Source organism: Rhipicephalus sanguineus, chromosome 7, assembly GCF_013339695.2.
Source record: "Rhipicephalus sanguineus isolate Rsan-2018 chromosome 7, BIME_Rsan_1.4, whole genome shotgun sequence".
In the NCBI taxonomy this organism is placed as follows: Eukaryota; Metazoa; Arthropoda; class Arachnida; order Ixodida; family Ixodidae; genus Rhipicephalus; species Rhipicephalus sanguineus.
Genome location: NC_051182.1, coordinates 101,968,424 through 101,985,329, shown reverse-complemented (window position 1 = coordinate 101,985,329; position 16,906 = coordinate 101,968,424). Strand labels below are relative to the sequence as shown.

Sequence of the window (16,906 nt, the reverse complement as noted above, 5' to 3'; positions counted from 1 at the left end):
TTCTCACTCGAATAGCATGACCTGCCATCGCACAAAAAGAATTAAACGAGGAAGCAATGTGGCGACAACTGCTTCGTCACCGTGGCTTTGTCGGAAGAGAGGCCGGCGCGCGCCGCTGTGAGCCTCTTGACTGCTCCTGCCATCTCGCGGCGTCACGGCGCGGAGGAACCGAAGTTGGACGCAGCGAGCGCATGGCGCCGGTGCTGCGTCGGTCCACCTGTCCACACTTCGGCTTTCCTTGCGGTACGGTTTAGTGCTCACCGAGAAGCGATGCCACGGGCTAGCGATTGGGAAAGCGATACGAATAGGGTCCGATAACGCTAATAGCGTTCTACTCTTGAAAGCAAAACTCGAGCGTCCTCCAATTTTTTTTTCAACGGCGTTCTTGCTACCGGTATACAAAATTCACTTATTGCAGTGTCATCGCTTGGTCCTGGCATATTTGAAATAGATAAAATGTACTATGGCGGAAGTTATGAAATGCCATTGGGACGCCAAATATGCCAGCAGAGTGTTGGTTTATGCCTTACAGTGTTGAATCAAGCTGTCAAAACCCGAACGTGAGGCAGAAATTGACGATGCGTCTGGCATTGCATTCGCATGCTCATAATAAAAAATGTGGACAGCGTGACTTAAGTGAAGTTCTCCGAGAAGCAAAGAAGGAACATTCGGGTTGAATCAGACACTGATTTGAAAGTGAAAGATAGCGTCAAATGACCAATCAGCCACTTCGAGACGGTGTCACGCGCTAATAAAAGTCGGAAGTGCTGTTACAACACTACATAAACAGCTTTTCTAACGTTGCACACATCTCTGTTACAGTGGACAAGAGTATGTACTGATTGCCTACGTCCTCACAAGCATACTATGTCGTGTGGTGGGTAAACAGCTTAATGTGAGTAAGCGTTCCCGGCTTATATTGAGCGCTGATTGTTTTTTGGTACGAGCTGGGTGCTGGCTGGGAAATTTTGCCCCTAAATATACTGAGACATATCAAAAACTTGGAGGACGCTTGAGCTTCGCCTTCAAGAGCAGAACGCGATAGCGTAATCGGGCCCTGTGCTCATCGCCTTCTAAATTGCTAGCCTCGCTACGGTTCTCGGTGCATGCCTCAACCATGCCGTAAGGAAACGAAGAATGTGCACATAACATTGGCCGTTTCAAAGTATCCTGGAATACCTACCGAATACCTAAAAAGCAAGTTTTCTCTACTTTTTAGGAGCGAAGCTCCGTAGGCCCGCACCCCGCCGTCGCCGTTGAAACTCGCTGCAACAGTGATGCGGCACCGGCGCAAAAAGACAATGAAAGGCTGCGCGCGGCGCAAAAAACAGGAAAAAAAAACAAGGTGCGCGGCGCAATAAACAGTTTCAAACCTACATAGTCGTTTGCGTCCCATTTCTAAGGAGCTTCGCTCATCGGTTGTATTCGTACACGGAATAAATGCTGACCTTTGTTGCCCGTTTTAAGTTTGTGATAGGTTGCTTCCACCCATATTTAGTAATGGAATGTGACGCGTGATGTCCATTTCGCCCCTAAATAGACATCAAGAGAAGCAATAAAAGCAAATAAAAAAGGGAAAAAGATATTACCCAGAATTAAACTCATATTAAGGAAATTAAAAAAAAAAAACAGACACACGAAGCGTGCGCGAGTACACCAGAAGAGTTTGACATCGTCTTCACTAAACTGAGTCCAATGATGGTGTTGACGCCATGTTTAGGTTGGACGGGGCAGCGCCCCAAAAGCCCGACATGATTGTAAGGCACACCGCTGTGGGCGACCCCAGATCAAATTCGGCCAAGCACGTGTGGTTCACTAAGACGCGCGTCAGTGTAAGCACAAGATAATTATACAGTTCGCTCCCTTGTAAATGTGGCTGCCATGGTAGAGAGTTCAAACCGTGCCCTCAAGCTCAGCAGCGCAACGCCACAACCCCAATAACACCACTGCTGGTGGGTGTCCTCTTAGGCATAAACTTTCGAATCACTTCAGCAAGAGTAGAAACATGGACAGCAGAAGAAGAGAACACAGGACGTGCGCGGACTCACAATTTTATTGAGGGTAAGAGAACGTATATATAGTGAACATAAGTGACCACAGGACATTCAATGTCACATAAGCCGGGAGCTCTTCGAAGCTTACGTGACAAAGAAAACACGGGCATGTGTTAGGTATCCGTCCGTTCTAAGTGATGACCATGAACCGCAATATCCACACGCAAGATCGTAATGGAAGCGTTCATATGGCTTTGCTCAATAATATTTTATTGCGAGTGTACGCCTGTCCTGTGTTCTCCTCTTCCGTTGGCCGTATTTCTAGCGCAGTGACAAAAACTCTTTCAAGATGAGGTTTCCCCAACTGGAAACTCTGCGCGCTACGGGAGCGTTGCGGGTACAACATTGAATGGAGTGAGCTTTGATGCTTCTCACGTAGAGAATCCGTACTATGAGCAATGCGTAGCTATTGCGCGAGAGAGAAATGGAAGTAGAGAGGGTAGGGGAGAGAGTAGAATCGGACAAGAGGAAAGGCGGGAAGCTCAACCACGCGAGCGTCCTCTTTACTACCCTACACTTGGGTGAGATAATAGGCACTAGAGAGAGAAACAGATGAGTAAGGCGACCACTGCACGCGTACATGTGTACAACTGGTCACTGAGGCCGGTGTTCATCGGACAAACGCGACTACAGCGCTCTGGTATCCGACTGGGAAGTCGTGACCTTTCCGATTTCAGTGCGATAAGAGGATCGTGGGCGAGCCATATTGATTACTGAAGAACTGAAAGCACCGAATTCATTGAATCCAGCACTTGTAAAGGTGTTCCGGCTGTCGCAGTTTTCAGCTTACAGAAATACATATGTATGGTATTATTCATAAGAGGCCGCAGCATCGTTGCAATGTCCCGCATCTTTTTCAGGCAATTTGTCGGAAACGAGCGCCGAGTTCGACTCTTTCAAGGCCTGCTGCCTTGTACTCGCCGCGGCTTCGGCTGCTGCATTGGCTGTGGCTCTTCTTGCAGTTTGGCATTAGGATTCCTACAGCATTGGAACTTATCAGGTTTGTACGGGGTATTATAACGGGCGGGTTATATAGTCCTGTAATTACTCCGACACCCGACCGCCATTTATTGAATTTTTGTAGGGTTACGTACATGGAGCATATGTGTATGCACTCTATATACTGCGTATGTAATCATCGATGCATATACAGTATATAGAGCGAAATATACTAATTATAATAAGAAATCTGAGCGATAGGCCTTAATCAATGTGCCGAGATGCTATTCAGCGTCAGGAAAGGTTGGTTGGATAAATTACAGGGTTTAACGACCTAAAGAGACTGAGGCTTTCAAGGCGTCGTATAGTGGAAGGCTACACATGACTTCGACCGTCTGGGGTTCTAATGTGTGCTGACTTTGCAGAGTACAAGGGCCTCTAGCATTTCGACCACAGGATCGAACCGACGCAGGATCGAACCCCCGTCTTTCTGGTCATAAGCTGTGCACCGTAACTACTGAACCACGGTGGGGGTCTTTCAGGAAAGAATACAAAGAAAATGGGAGTAAAAATAGGCACTGTAAAGCTGAGGATATGTCAAGTGGTACTTTGCCACGTGCAACATTCGCGTCAAGAAAGTGTGAGTCATTTGCGTCAAGGAGGTATGCTACAGTATGCGCCAGCGTTTCGTTCTTTTTTTTTTGCCTGTTTTCGCAATAGCTGAGAGGCAGTCACCAGAGAAATGACGTTAAAATATTCTTTCACGGAACCAGAATAGGTGCTCTGGGATGCAGTATACATATAAATGTCGAAATTGCTGTCGCAGCCCACCGGACCAGTTGGATGAACATCTGTTAACGGCGGGATTGTACTTCTAGGAACGCTGTAGACAGTATAGTATTGCCGGTCTGACGTCTTTCAGAACATAGGGTGACGTCTCTTCAAGTGACGACTGTGCCGCATTTCTTCGAATTGGGAAATACATTCCTTTATGGTGACACTATACAGAATTGGGGCCTTTCACACTGTTTTATGTGGAACAGTGCACCTCGAAGTCATTACCCCTGGGCGCTCACAGAGTCGATTACCGCGTTTAACCTTTCGCAAGTGCAGGTCGTTGTGATAAAGGCTCGACGACTGGTGGCCCAATGACGTTGCGATGTTTGTTCGGTACAGTTGGAACACTGGATTGTCGAACCTGGAGCTTAGGGCCTGACCGTATGATGCGTTAGATCACTGATCGTGAGTTCACTGATCGCCGCTCAACGCCCGTTCCTGCGTTTCGCGGCGTCGCCGTTGGCGTTGCAGGCATCGGCGTAACCGATAGAGCGAACGAGGACGAAAGAGAGTGAACGCTGACGGAGTCTCTGTCGATATCACGAGCAACGAGCCACTGAACCTCGCTTTCTTCCTCCATCACGCGCGCTGACCCCTCCGTCGGAGCTGGCACGCCCACTGCGGCTGGCTTCGCTTGTCCTAACGGGGCTACACGGCGTTTCGCTTGGTTCCCGACGCCTGCAATGCACAGCGTGGTGTACATAGCACTCGAGCGCTGGCAGTTTCTTTGGCACTGTATAAGGAATGTTACATTGCTACAACTGCGGATAGCCAAAATTTCGAACAGAGTTGGTGTTGTGCCAACACGAAGCTGCGCTCAGAATTCGCATTTAGAAGTGTTGTAATCGCCGGTTAATATTAAACATTTTTTTGTTCTATTCTGTGCGTCCACTGATACATAATAAAAGCTCTTCCCGCTCCCGCTGTTATGGAGGCATAAGCAATGAAACATGCCAGGAAAGCTTGAGACACTGAATGGGTGATAACGAGTGCCACTTCACTGGTGCGTTTTGCCCTTAGTGACAGAAAGCGTGAAAGAGAACTGGCGCGATGGGCCAGCGAATAACGTTTTCATGCACTCCTGAAACATTATTCTTCAAAGAATGAACTGAGCCGTCCCTTTCCTTCATAATGCTTTTTGCCGGCCTCCTGATACATGTTTCAAACATTATCTGTGTTAAACCTGTATTGAAGGTGAAGTTTCCCAATGTAAAAGCTGTTTCTCTATGTAGGGTGGGAAACGCTGGAAATACGGAGGAAAAAGCTAAGATTAAAAATGTTTCATAACATATTTCATACAAGAACATGTATACAAGAACAAGAGCGTATGCTTCTTTTGCGGTTGGAGGTGCGAGATGCGTTTGAAGCCATGAGCGAGTGCGGCGTCGCTTTCAGTTCTCGAAACGAACAGCGCGAACGAAATGAACGGGCCTGCCACTGGGCTGTGGTCTTACGCGCAGGGACTTCTTAGTTCAAAAGCGCTACCAGCTCTTGCCAGGTGTCGTCCCGGTCCTCACTCGTGAACGACGGCCCCAGCGGGCGCGACGGCGTAGCTATCTGTGGGTGCTGTTTTATAAAAGCCAGCATAAACTCCCTTTGACGATCCGACACCCGGGAGCCAAGCCAGACATTCCGGTGGGACGACATTTTGAAAAACTGCGCCAACCGCTACTTTTCTTTTTTTTTTTTCGCGTGCGCGACTTAACATAGCAAGCACGTTAGAAAAACTAACACCAATAAATATCAGCACTCAAAGCTATTGCTGTTTCAGAAACTGCTTGAGCTTGAAAAGAAAAATAATATCTTTTCGTATAACAACTGTATTTATTAGAAGGCGAGAAACACTTCGTTTTGAAATATTCGGTCCCTTTGCCGAGGACAAACGATGCGCGTCTACTTCCGGAAAGCTCGCCGCTCACCGCTCACCGCTTGACGATTGGCTGTCCTCTTCCTCTCGGCGGAAGAGAGCTGCGGGCCGCCCACTTTTGTGACGTAACACCGCCAGAATGAACGCGGAACGAACAGAGGTCTCCGATCCCCCCCCCCCCTAAAGGTTATTTCATCACGTGGCTACGATGTCTCGCATTTAATTTCACCGCTCTCATGACGTACCACTCACAGCCATGAAGCAGTCACCCCTGGTGGCATTTGCGGCGAGAAATGTTAGTATTTACTTGTTTGGGGAGACACTGTTTCTACCGATTCGTTACTGCAGAAAAATCTTCACACGTGTAATGTAAGTATAGCAGTAACCTGTCCATTTATTTATCTGTAATATTCGAGAGAAGCCAAACGAGCTGCAGCAGAGTGCTGCGTGTGCGCGCTTGCTGCCTTCGAGAGTGGAAATTTCCATGCTGCAGGTGGAACGGAAGGTCTTTCCGAAAGAGTACAAACGCCCACGAACACGCCCGTGGGAGGCGCGATGAACAGTTGGCGAAAAGAGAGCGCGACAATCACGCTGACGTCGTTGCGCTGTTGAAATGTTGACTGAGTGGCGGCGCTGACGCGTTCGCACGCGGTGTTTCTTTGAAAACTGCCGTAAATGCCGCACATCCGTTTGTGACGCCATGCTCGTTCTTGTAGCCGTTTTTATCAACGCTGCTATCGCGCTCTCCGCGCTGCCTTCCTGTTATGACCGCCGTAGAGCGAGCTCGGAGCAAACTCGCGCGCCCGAGAAGCTCAATAATAATAATATCTGGGGTTTAACGTCCCAAAACCACGACATGATTATGAGAGACGCCGTAGTGGAGGGCTCCGGAAATTTCGACCGCCTGGGGTTCTTTAACGTGCACCCCCGAGAAGCTCGGGCCATTCTGCATAGCACCCCAGAACTCGAAGGCGCTCCAAAAATGCGTTCATGATTTCTTTATGTTTTGAGGTCATTACATAAACTCCGGTTGTTTTAGTTCCGAAAGTGTCTCTTAAATTAAGTTATACGAGTTTTGTGCTACTTTATATAGCCTGAATTTATGATGTGCCTTAACAGACCTTGTCATATGCTTTGTACCATCCTGCTAGAACCCATATCACTGGCGTTAGCAGTATTGTAAATAAGTGAAAAAAAAATACAATAAAGCCCAAGGCAAAAAAAAAAAAAACAAAAACAAATAGGCATGAGTGCGTAGATAGGACAGGAGCTGCAACAAATGCTTGAAGCTGGGACTATAGGACTCTGGACCTTCACTTTTCGGTGGCCTTTGACTACAGCCCGTAAACTTCATTGCACTTTGACGATTTTGAACAATATCGGGCAACTCATCATCCAAGCACGGTTACTAATTCTGTCCTTTTTTAACGCTGTCCTTTAGAATGCCGTTAACAACACTGCGGCATTACAATTGGTGAAGCATTACTGAACGCAAGAAAAAAAAACGCTACACACAAGGAAGATACGCAAGGGATATACTTGTGTGTGGCGTTTTGTTCTTGCACTCAGATTTTTTTTCACCCGTATCCACCAACTAGGCCCTCAAACAACCCTATTAAGCTTTATAATTGTTCTTGCGAGTCGGTTCTTGTCCGAAGAATGCAAGCAACACACGTCGTTGTTGACATTGTTTGACAAATGTGAACAGAATAAATAACCATATGCTGGGCGTGTTGGTATTCTGTCTAAGAAAACATCCTCTGCCGCACTAAATATCTTTACAAGTGAACACAATATTAATGAGAACTAACAGACAATAATGCCAAGGAAAGTATAGAGGACGTTATTAGTAGTAAATGTAATGTAAATGTGAAGAAAGAAAAGTGGACGAAAAGATAGCTTGCCGCGGGCAGGGACCGAACCTGCCACTTTCAAATAACGCGTCCGATGCTCTACCAACTGAGCTACCGCGGCGGCCATCCCCCCGTCCACTTTATGGGGTATATATGTGTATTTGAACGTGGGAGCGTCAGTCAGCGCCGCGATTAGCCATGACGGCGAGTGTGGAACACTCTTCTTTTGCCTATTGGCGTCACGTAGCACGGCAACTAATATTATTACGAGCTGACAGCTGACCAATAATCCCTCGCATACTCCCTGAAAACCTGAAGTCTGCCGGAACGAGACCCTTGCTATGAATGAAGGAAAGAAGTGGAAATCTTAAGGGCTCGTTTTTCTTTGTTATACACAATATTAATGAGAACTAACAGACAATAATGCCAAGGAAAGTATAGGGGACGTTATTAGTAGTAAATGTAATGTAAATGTGAAGAAAGAAAAGTGGACGAAAAGATAGCTTGCCGCTGGCAGGGGCCGAACCTGCGACCTTCGAACAGCGCGTCCGATGCTCTACCAACTGAGCTACCGCGGCGGCCATCCCCCCGTCCACTTTATGGGGTATATATGTGTATCTAAACGTGGGAGCGTCAGTCAGCGCCGCCAGTAGCCATGACGGCGAGTGTGGAACACTCTTTTTCTGCCTGTTGGCGTCACGTAGCACGTGAACTTATTACGAGCTGGCAGCTGACCAATAAACCCTCGCATACTTAAGATTTCCACTTGTTTCCTTCATTCATAGCGAGGGTCTCGTTCTGGCAGACTTGATGCTTTCATGTAGTATGCGAGGGATTATTGATCAGCTGCCAGCTCGTAATAAGTTCACGTGCTACGTGACGCCAACAGGCAGAAAAAGAGTTTTCCACACTCGCCGTCATGGCTACTGGCGGCGCTGACTGACGCTCCCACGTTTAAATACACATATATACCCCATAAAGTGGACGGGGGGATGGCCGCCGCAGTAGCTCAGTTGGTAGAGCATCGGACGCGTTATTCGAAGGTCGCAGGTGTCTGCCGCGGTGGTATAGCGGTTACGGTGCTCGGCTGCTCACCCGAAGGTCGCGGGTTCGATCCCGGCCGCGGCGGTCGCATTTCGACGGAGGCGAAATGGTAGAGGCCCGTGTATTTAGATTTAGGTGCACGTTAAAGAACACCAGATGGTCGAAATTTCCGGAGCCCTCCACTACGGCGTCTCTCATAATCATATCGTGGTTTTGGGACGTAAAACCCCAGATATTATTATTATCGAAGGTCGCAGGTTCGGTCCCTGCCCGCGGCAAGCTATCTTTTCGTCCACTTTTCTTTCTTCACATTTACATTACATTTACTACTAATACCGTCCCCTATACTTTCCTTGGCATTATTGTCTGTTAGTTCTCATTAATATTGTGTATAACAAAGAAAAACGAGCCCTTAAGAGTTCCACTTCTTTACAAGTGAACGCCATGTCAAATCGGTTTGAGAAGCTGGGGTACTAAGTTTGAGCGCTGCATGCTAAAGAATTCACGAGTCTTCGGTTCTTGTTGGCTGCGATACTCGGTTCTTTGTCCAGTTCTTGGAAACTATAGTTTCGGCTGCAATCTTAACTATCATTCACAGGCAAATAAAACTTCAGTTATAACGCAATGAGTCTGATGCGATGCCTGGAAAAATGTTCAAAATAATTAAAATTCAATATCTGGAAAAACTAACCTGGGGATTGAACGTAGTGTCATCGTGTTAGACTGCTGGGGCCAAATTCCCAAAACTTCTTCGCAAGTACGTTTTCCCATTGGTCAGCCGGCATTGCTAATGATATATGTCCCGCATCGTTATTGGCTAAAATATTCTGTTACGAATATTTTTAGCTGCTTAGCACAGCACCCAGAAAGCAATGGGTGCTTCGGCAAACGGCATGTAGAATCCTTTGAGCGTATACTAATAGTTCCGCGTTTTCGGAGCAGGAGCCGTAGCCTTGAGCAGCTGTGCCCAGCAGAACGTGTCGACTGTACGTCATCCACAGTGTACTAGAAAATTCAATGAGTAGAAATTTGTCTGCGGTGGCATTGCTGATACTTGGATAGCCGGGGCTTATTGAGCGCTTAAATTAGGAGCTTACGTAGCGAGAACGCGTAGATGCCACCGCAGCGTAATTTTTCCGGTGAATGACATACTTGAAAGGTCGTCCTTCAAACTTGTTCGAGATAGTAACATTAACACGTTAACTGCTTCGTGGGTCTCCGGTGGGTCACGGCCTGTGCTTCTCCTATGCTGCCGCGAGGTTATGAGTAATCACCTGCTAACGGATGCGATAAGTTAATCGCACTTGAACGCAGAGGTGCGCTTCGTGTTGCAAGAGGTTATAAATAGCCAGAAGAATACTTTTCTGGTGTTAGATGGCGTGACCCACCGGTGACCCACGCTTTGAAACTCTGCGTCATGTGCTGCCACCTAAGGAGGTTTGAGAATGAAATCAGCACACACAATTTTATTGCATTCGAAGTGGGACGGCGATGTTGTTATTAAGGAGCGGAGTGGCGTCCTATTTGTCGATTGTATTGAAGCACATATTTCACTCGAATAAGTATACATGGGTTCTTCCTGCTGCTCCCAAACATTCTAGCTCGAGTCATGCATCATCATGCTTTTACAGACGCAATAGAAAGCACAACACAGGGGCACCAAACGTGTGTTTGTGTTTTATGATGCCAGACACTTTAGATTTCAGCACAGCTTTACGCGAAAAAGGCAGAAAAATAGCTCTGTGTCTTTCAAACAAGCGTGCTAAACGTCAGCCACTAAGGTAGCAGCGCCATCTCTTTGAAGCGAGTGAAACAGGCACAGGCGCTTTGACCGACCGGTGGGTCACGGCGCACTTGGAATATATGACGAGTGGCCCACGGGTGGGTCACTCCGCATCTAAAACGAGACCTCAAGAAAGCGTTCCACAGCGAACGTGTTTTAATAGTACTTTATTTAGAGTACGCAGAATACAGAGTTCACTGTCGGGGAAGGTAAACAAGCCCGACAAGGGCCCTGTCCCTCCACAGTTCGTGACAGCGCATAAGCTTCCAGGTAAGCGCGCTAAAAAAATGAGGATCATCAGCGCTGCGCGTTCTGTCATCAAACTCTTGCTAAAACAGTCTAAGTATTCACTTTAGCGCATCAATAGTACGAACACGTGGTATAACCTTACCTTATGACGTTTGCAGTCCTCCTTAGACGTCTTCTAGAAAAAGAAAAAACAAAAACAAAATAGGAATTTGCGATAGTCCATAAATGAAACTTATGAACTCGGAAAAGGCACAGCTTTTGTAAATGGCAACATTTGTTTATTAGCCTGAGACCAGGGGAATCCTTTCGAGAACGGATTATCAGCACGTTTTGAGTGAAATGTCAAAGAGCGAAGCAGCCGCGCATTGTGGATTGCGTCAGCGAAATGAATACATGCTGAAATTTTTTTCCCTGAAACACCCACACGCATTTCGAGTAGGAACGTAATATGCAAAGCTACTTGACGCAAATGGGAGACTGAAAAACTGTCTTTGTTTGTGATAAGTATATATAACAGCCGCGTCGATTCGTTGAGCACTCACCTTTTGGAGAGCTGAAGACGACCGTCACGCCTACAAGAGAAGCCATGCGTGCTGTAGCACTGCTCGTCGTGTTTGGGCTCTTCGTCGACGTACACGGCGCCAGCTTGTACGACCTGATTAACGTGAGACATCCTTACTTCTAAAATTATTAGGGATGCTACGCTGGTAGTGGCGTGTTTATCCTGATCGTAGAAATACTGTGTTATTCTGGTACGCAATTGTTTGCTGTGCATAATGATTAAAGGGCGAAGTAACAGGCTACTGCATTTACCATTTACCTAGCAAAAAAAACGTTAAATATAACAAAATGAAAGTATAAAGCAAGAATAATTCTTGACTGAGGTGTCTGGTACTGGCACTTGCACGTCGGCATTCGTGTGCCCTGTTGTATTCATTGGTTTAACATCGCTCTTCGTCGTGCTGCCGAAGTGGATCTCTGAGGCCATGTAGAAAGAAGCCCGTGGTTGACATCTGCTCCACCAGATGCCGCGATGATCACAACTGCTCACAATCGTTTAAGTGAAATAGTTTTCATTAATTTTCCTGGCAGTTCGTCGGCCCTTATCTTAAGCAAAGGTATGCTCTGATATCATATGTATACCATGTCACTATTCACTTGAACCAGAACGATTCATTTCTATTTTTTAGAAAAGTATTTATGAATATTCCTAAAACCGGTAGTAAGTGCTTGACCGGATATGCTTGTAAAAAAAGAAGAATGTTACTCGACAGTTCTACGACTAAAGAGTATATTGAACTAATTATAAAGAACGCGAGGATGACAGAACGATGATTTCACTTGGTATTTTAGATCCATCCGTGCCGCTATCCGACTGGCTCTTCAGTATTTATGATTTACAGAGTGGCGCGTGATTTTTCATATGGATAGGAAGTTCGATCATGCAGCTCAGTTTGAGTCCTCCGTGCGCCAGGGAACGACCTTGAAAATGAAAGGGACCCATGTTGACCGGATTGTGAACACCGGCCTGTGAGGAGAAGGGTGGGGGCTACGGAACTTGCGTGAAGACACAATGACTACAGCAGAAACGGGAAAAAATGATAAAGCTTGACTTAACGTAAAATGGACTAAAAATATAGATTTCGGAAAGTTCAGAATGAGATAAATAATTGAGTACATACAAAAAGATCACACTCGACGTAAGAGATTTAAGAGGGTGAAGATTGATAAGATATTTACAGAGGTAGAACTGCCTAAGGTCTCAAGCGAAAAGTAGGAAAGGTAGAGAAGGCCGGGAGGTCAAACAGACGAGCGTCTGGTTCGCTACACTGGCATAGGAGAAGGACAATAAGGTACACAAAATAAGGCTTCAGGTTAATGACGCGATACGTACGCTATCATCTGCAAAAAAAAAAGGCATACGGAGGTTGCTATAGTGTTAGGCAAGTTGTTGATCCAAAGTAAGCAAAATGGAAAAAGTCACGAGTGCCTCATGCAAAAAAGAAAAGAAAAGCATGGCTGAAGTAACGGCAGCAAGCCATGTTAAACCCTGCCACTGGGTATTTTAAAAACCACAGCGTCTACTTTAGCCTACTGTTGCAACGACAATACTTGCTAAATGGGGTAACGCACGAAGGCTTTGCGACAATACGCGGTAAGTCTAGACGCAAGCAAAAATATATCCGTTTATGCTATGCCGGGGATGTCATTAATCACACTGCAGAATAACTCTGTGCAGAAGTAATTGGCAGGTGCCCCTGTTTGAAGAGTTCTCGAATAAATTGATAGGCCTGCGCTGAACACGCAGCACAGTCTCAGCGACAGCTGGAATAGCGCCCTTTCTAGAGCTTCTTGTAAGGTCTCTTCGGCAAACAAATACAAGCACACATGCAAGGTATCCACTACGCCATAAATCATTACAATTTTTGTGAAGCAGAGAAGCACCCACTATGCCATTATTCATCATTCTGCGGAGAGATTCCGGTGTCAGCGCCTGCGTCGGCGTCGGTGTCGGTGACGGCGTCGCTGGTTGTGAGCGAAAAATCATCATCTTGTCCGTGACCGAAAAATCGACAAAGATGCAAATAAAAGAAATAATAAAAGTCTTCGAGTTCCAGTTAGAATCGAACCCAGGCCGACTGCGTGGCAAGCAGACATTCTACCACAGAGCCACGCTATTTCTTGAAACTGCTACGAAACAAAAAGCTATGTCAATGGTACATTGTGGAAGGAGTCTCCCGAACGCATGTAATACTGCGTGGTAAAAGCGTAGAATGGCGCCCCGCATAAAAAAAAAAGGCACAGCCGAGCCCAGGCCAGCAAGTCAAAGCACCGAACCAAGCGAGGGAGACAGCTCCTTCGCCCCGAAAAAGAGAGCAGTAAGCACCGAAATTGACTCGTTCTTCTCAGTCCTCAGCGAGTCAAAAGAGGTAAAAAAGAAATGAGAGAGACGACGGAAAGGACTACCTTTAAAGTGGACAAACTATGGAAATGTAGGTTAGCGGCCGAACAGAGATTCAAGAAACTCGCAACCAGATATGACGACGACGAGAAATTCTTGCCTTCAGACTCGGAAAGCAACCGTGTGTAAGGGACACTTGGTCTGTGCCTTTTAAATTGACGGATGGAGATAGACACGCTGTCTTCGTCCTCAGTACTCTAGTGAGTGCTCTTCGTGTGCTCCTGAGCAAGATGCAGACACCGATAGCTCGAAGCGCTTTGCAAATGCTGGATGCTACCGCTCCAGTTCTGGCAAGCTTTCAGAGGTGCATTATTGGAGAACACTGACAGCAACACCATGGCTTCACTGCCGACAACGTTTTGGGTGCATGGGACCACGCATAAAAGCTGCATGAAACAACGAAAACGCTGCTCTAATTTCGGCCACGGGACTGATTCATCGTATATGATGTCAAGCGCAGAAGTACTGTTGCGTCGGCGGCAACAGTAGCTTTTTTATTCCCCTCAATAAGGTTCCTGTCACCTTCCCCAGTGTAGGGTAGCCTACCGGGCTCAGCTTTGGTTAAGCGCCCTGCTTTTTTTATCCTTCTTTTCTCTCTCTCTCGAATAACACGACAATAACAACGTCATTATTACATTATGAATACAGTAGCCTGTCATTTGATTTGAGCAGCTGAGGAACGCACTTATGGGGCGACACGGTAAAGAATTCCTGATGATTCATTTCTTGGCAGTTAGCCCTCTCGGTTTCTTTCAGTTCTCTGAGACTGCGCTTGTGGCTTTCATTCGTATGCAGAAAAACCTACCTTGGAAAAATAGCGTTGAAACAGAGACGAATCGTGACTGAAGAGTAGATAACGCGTGGTTTTGCGATATTCATCTGCACCCTTCGCCTGTGTTTCGCGCTTTTTTTTTTTCAGGATGAAACATGACCGACGTGTAAACATTCTACTCTGATGCCTCATGAAGCTGTCCATACAGTAATTTCCGTTTGTTATGGAGCTTGAAAAATGCTATGTCCTCTTTCATGATCCAAATTATTCTTCAATCAAATTGACATTATTCCTAGCTGCCTTTGGTAGACATAATTGATTTTATGAACGATCTCAAAGGCCGACAGATGAATCAGCGATTGTAGCCTAAACTAAGAACAATAGCAGCCTCTTCATCCAGAGATGATCGATGGGCGAACTGAAGCGAAACTTAAAAAGTATGGGTGGCTTAACTCACTGAACATCGTAAAGACCAAAAGCCAGCGCAGCTGGAAAGAAGCCTCAGCGATGGCACGCAAAGAAATGCAAAGCTAGGCAAAGTAGAGCACGGTTTCGAAAGGTTTAAATGAGTTAAGCAGTGCCATCCACCACCTCGCATTTTACCGAGGTTAGCTGAAGTTATCACCAACGTCATGCCACCTGTGCTTGGCGCGGCTAGGCTTTGGCTCTCCCTCACCCGACTCCACCCTAACGCTTGGGCCGCCGCTCCTCCTCTCCGCTCGCCTATGTCCTCCTCTCCGCTGAACCACAAGCAGTTCTCTTCCTCTTTCCCTTCTCTCTCCCCTTCCTTGCCTAGACAACTTCCTGCTTAGTTATGCTTTACCCTCTCCCACCTCATCTGCCTCCTTCTCTCCCTCGTTTCTCTGTCACTCTCCTTGCTACGCTGGGCTTCACTCTCACCTATACTCGGCTTATGCTACGTTTGCCCTCTCGCTATGTCCTTACCCCCTCGCGGTCGGGTTATGCTGCGAACATCGCTGTGCCCGGTCCGGTGGAGTAGGCACACCCGCTAGGAGAGTTGTTATTTCCTCTCGTATGGCTCATTCCCACACTGGGGAATTGGCCAAGCATTGATTATACGATTTTTACGAAAATATTTTCAGTATTATTAACGATAAACAGAAAATAATAGGAAATGCAGAAAGCAAACAGTATAATAGTTGTTTATTCGTACATTCAGATCAGACATTTTAATCGTTATCTCGAATAGAAATTAGAATAATGAAATGAAAAATAGCCCTACTTTTTTTAAAGACAACTTCTTCATTTTTTACTGAACCGGAGGTCAGTAGTGAGGCTTGCTAAAGTCCTGTGGAACATAACTGCGAACATCGCTGTGCCCAAGTCATCTCGGCTTTACCAGCTTCGCTGTAATATATAGCCTTTACCCAAGACTCGTCGGCATTTTCATAAAAAAACATTTTATTTCCAGAGATTGTATCTGTCGAGACCGTCTGAGACTTCGGTCTAAAAGGTTGCCTAGGCAGCGCCGTGCATCGTGAGACAGTATGAAAGAGCAATTAAAAGTTGTTTGTGGTAATTGTTGCTCAGTCGATAGAATAAGTCCAATCGCTGGATTATTAAATGGTGTAGTAGCTGAACGTTATGCGATCATGGAGTACTCCGACCGAGCACAGCTCCTAGTGAGCGAAGTGTGAATCGTCGAGGAGTACAATGGAGCATTTACATTTTATAATAACCAAGGCTACGTCATTAGAGGAGCAGCAACCTTTACAGGTGTTCCCAACTTAACGTGTTTATTTTACGTGTCACTACAGTGTACTGGGACATTTCGCAGGCTACAATACAAATGTGCTGAAGAGTCCCTGATAATGGAGCGGTGGGGGGCACCGAATGCACAAAACAATATTTGCATGGCGAGAACCAGTAAATGACACCTCAGCTTAGTATCCTGGTGATCCACACAAGCGGGGGGTCTCCACTTAACCTCTTCGAGAAGATCATTACCACTTCGTGCTTTATGATCAAAGCTCTGCTGCAGCTACCGAATAAGCTACCCTAATGACTGAGGTGTACAAACACAAAGTGTACGCGTACCTTTTAATATGGCCAGTGCTCTCAGGCCTAGAAGTTTTTGAACGAAAAAAAAAAATCGGGGAAGGTGAAATGGTAGAAATGAGCCTCGAACACTTTTTGAAAAGGCAAGAGTTCTGCTTATGTCACTGTCAAGCCGTTGTGATATAGTTTATTTAGCTTGAAAACGACGGATTCTTCGGGAAGTATGACCAGGGTCTTTTGAGTAAAACGTCATACCGGCGCACCCCCGATACGTAAACTGCATAAGCAAAATGAATGCGTGCAGTGCTTTTGTTCCCTAAGCGCCCACACAGATTTCGAGGAGGAAGGAAATTTTAAACCGTAATTAAATAAATCGGACACAAGAAGTCAGCAGTTGTGCGCTGGAGCTAGATATATAACAACCATAGGTGCCCAATGACAGCTCACCGAATACAGAGCCTGATACGTGTCCGTCATCTACACGCGAAGCTATGCGGGCTGTAATGCCTTTCTTCCTCTTTGGGCTC

General features: G+C 46.3%; 1 protein-coding gene across 2 annotated transcripts in view; it reads left to right on the top strand.

Annotated features, from left to right (window-relative positions):
* LOC119399679 (uncharacterized) overlaps positions 1–16,906 on the top strand; it is a 118,234-nt gene that overhangs the window by 68,933 nt on the left and 32,395 nt on the right. The window contains exon 1 of one of the 2 annotated variants that reach the window (XM_037666500.2): positions 11,188–11,290. The exons of the other annotated variant lie outside the window; for it this stretch is intronic. Coding sequence (XP_037522428.1) covers positions 11,213–11,290 — 78 coding nt within the window. The 5' untranslated portion in view covers positions 11,188–11,212. Of the gene's footprint in view, positions 1–11,187; positions 11,291–16,906 lie in introns of those variants that run through there. 2 annotated transcript variants of the gene reach the window in all.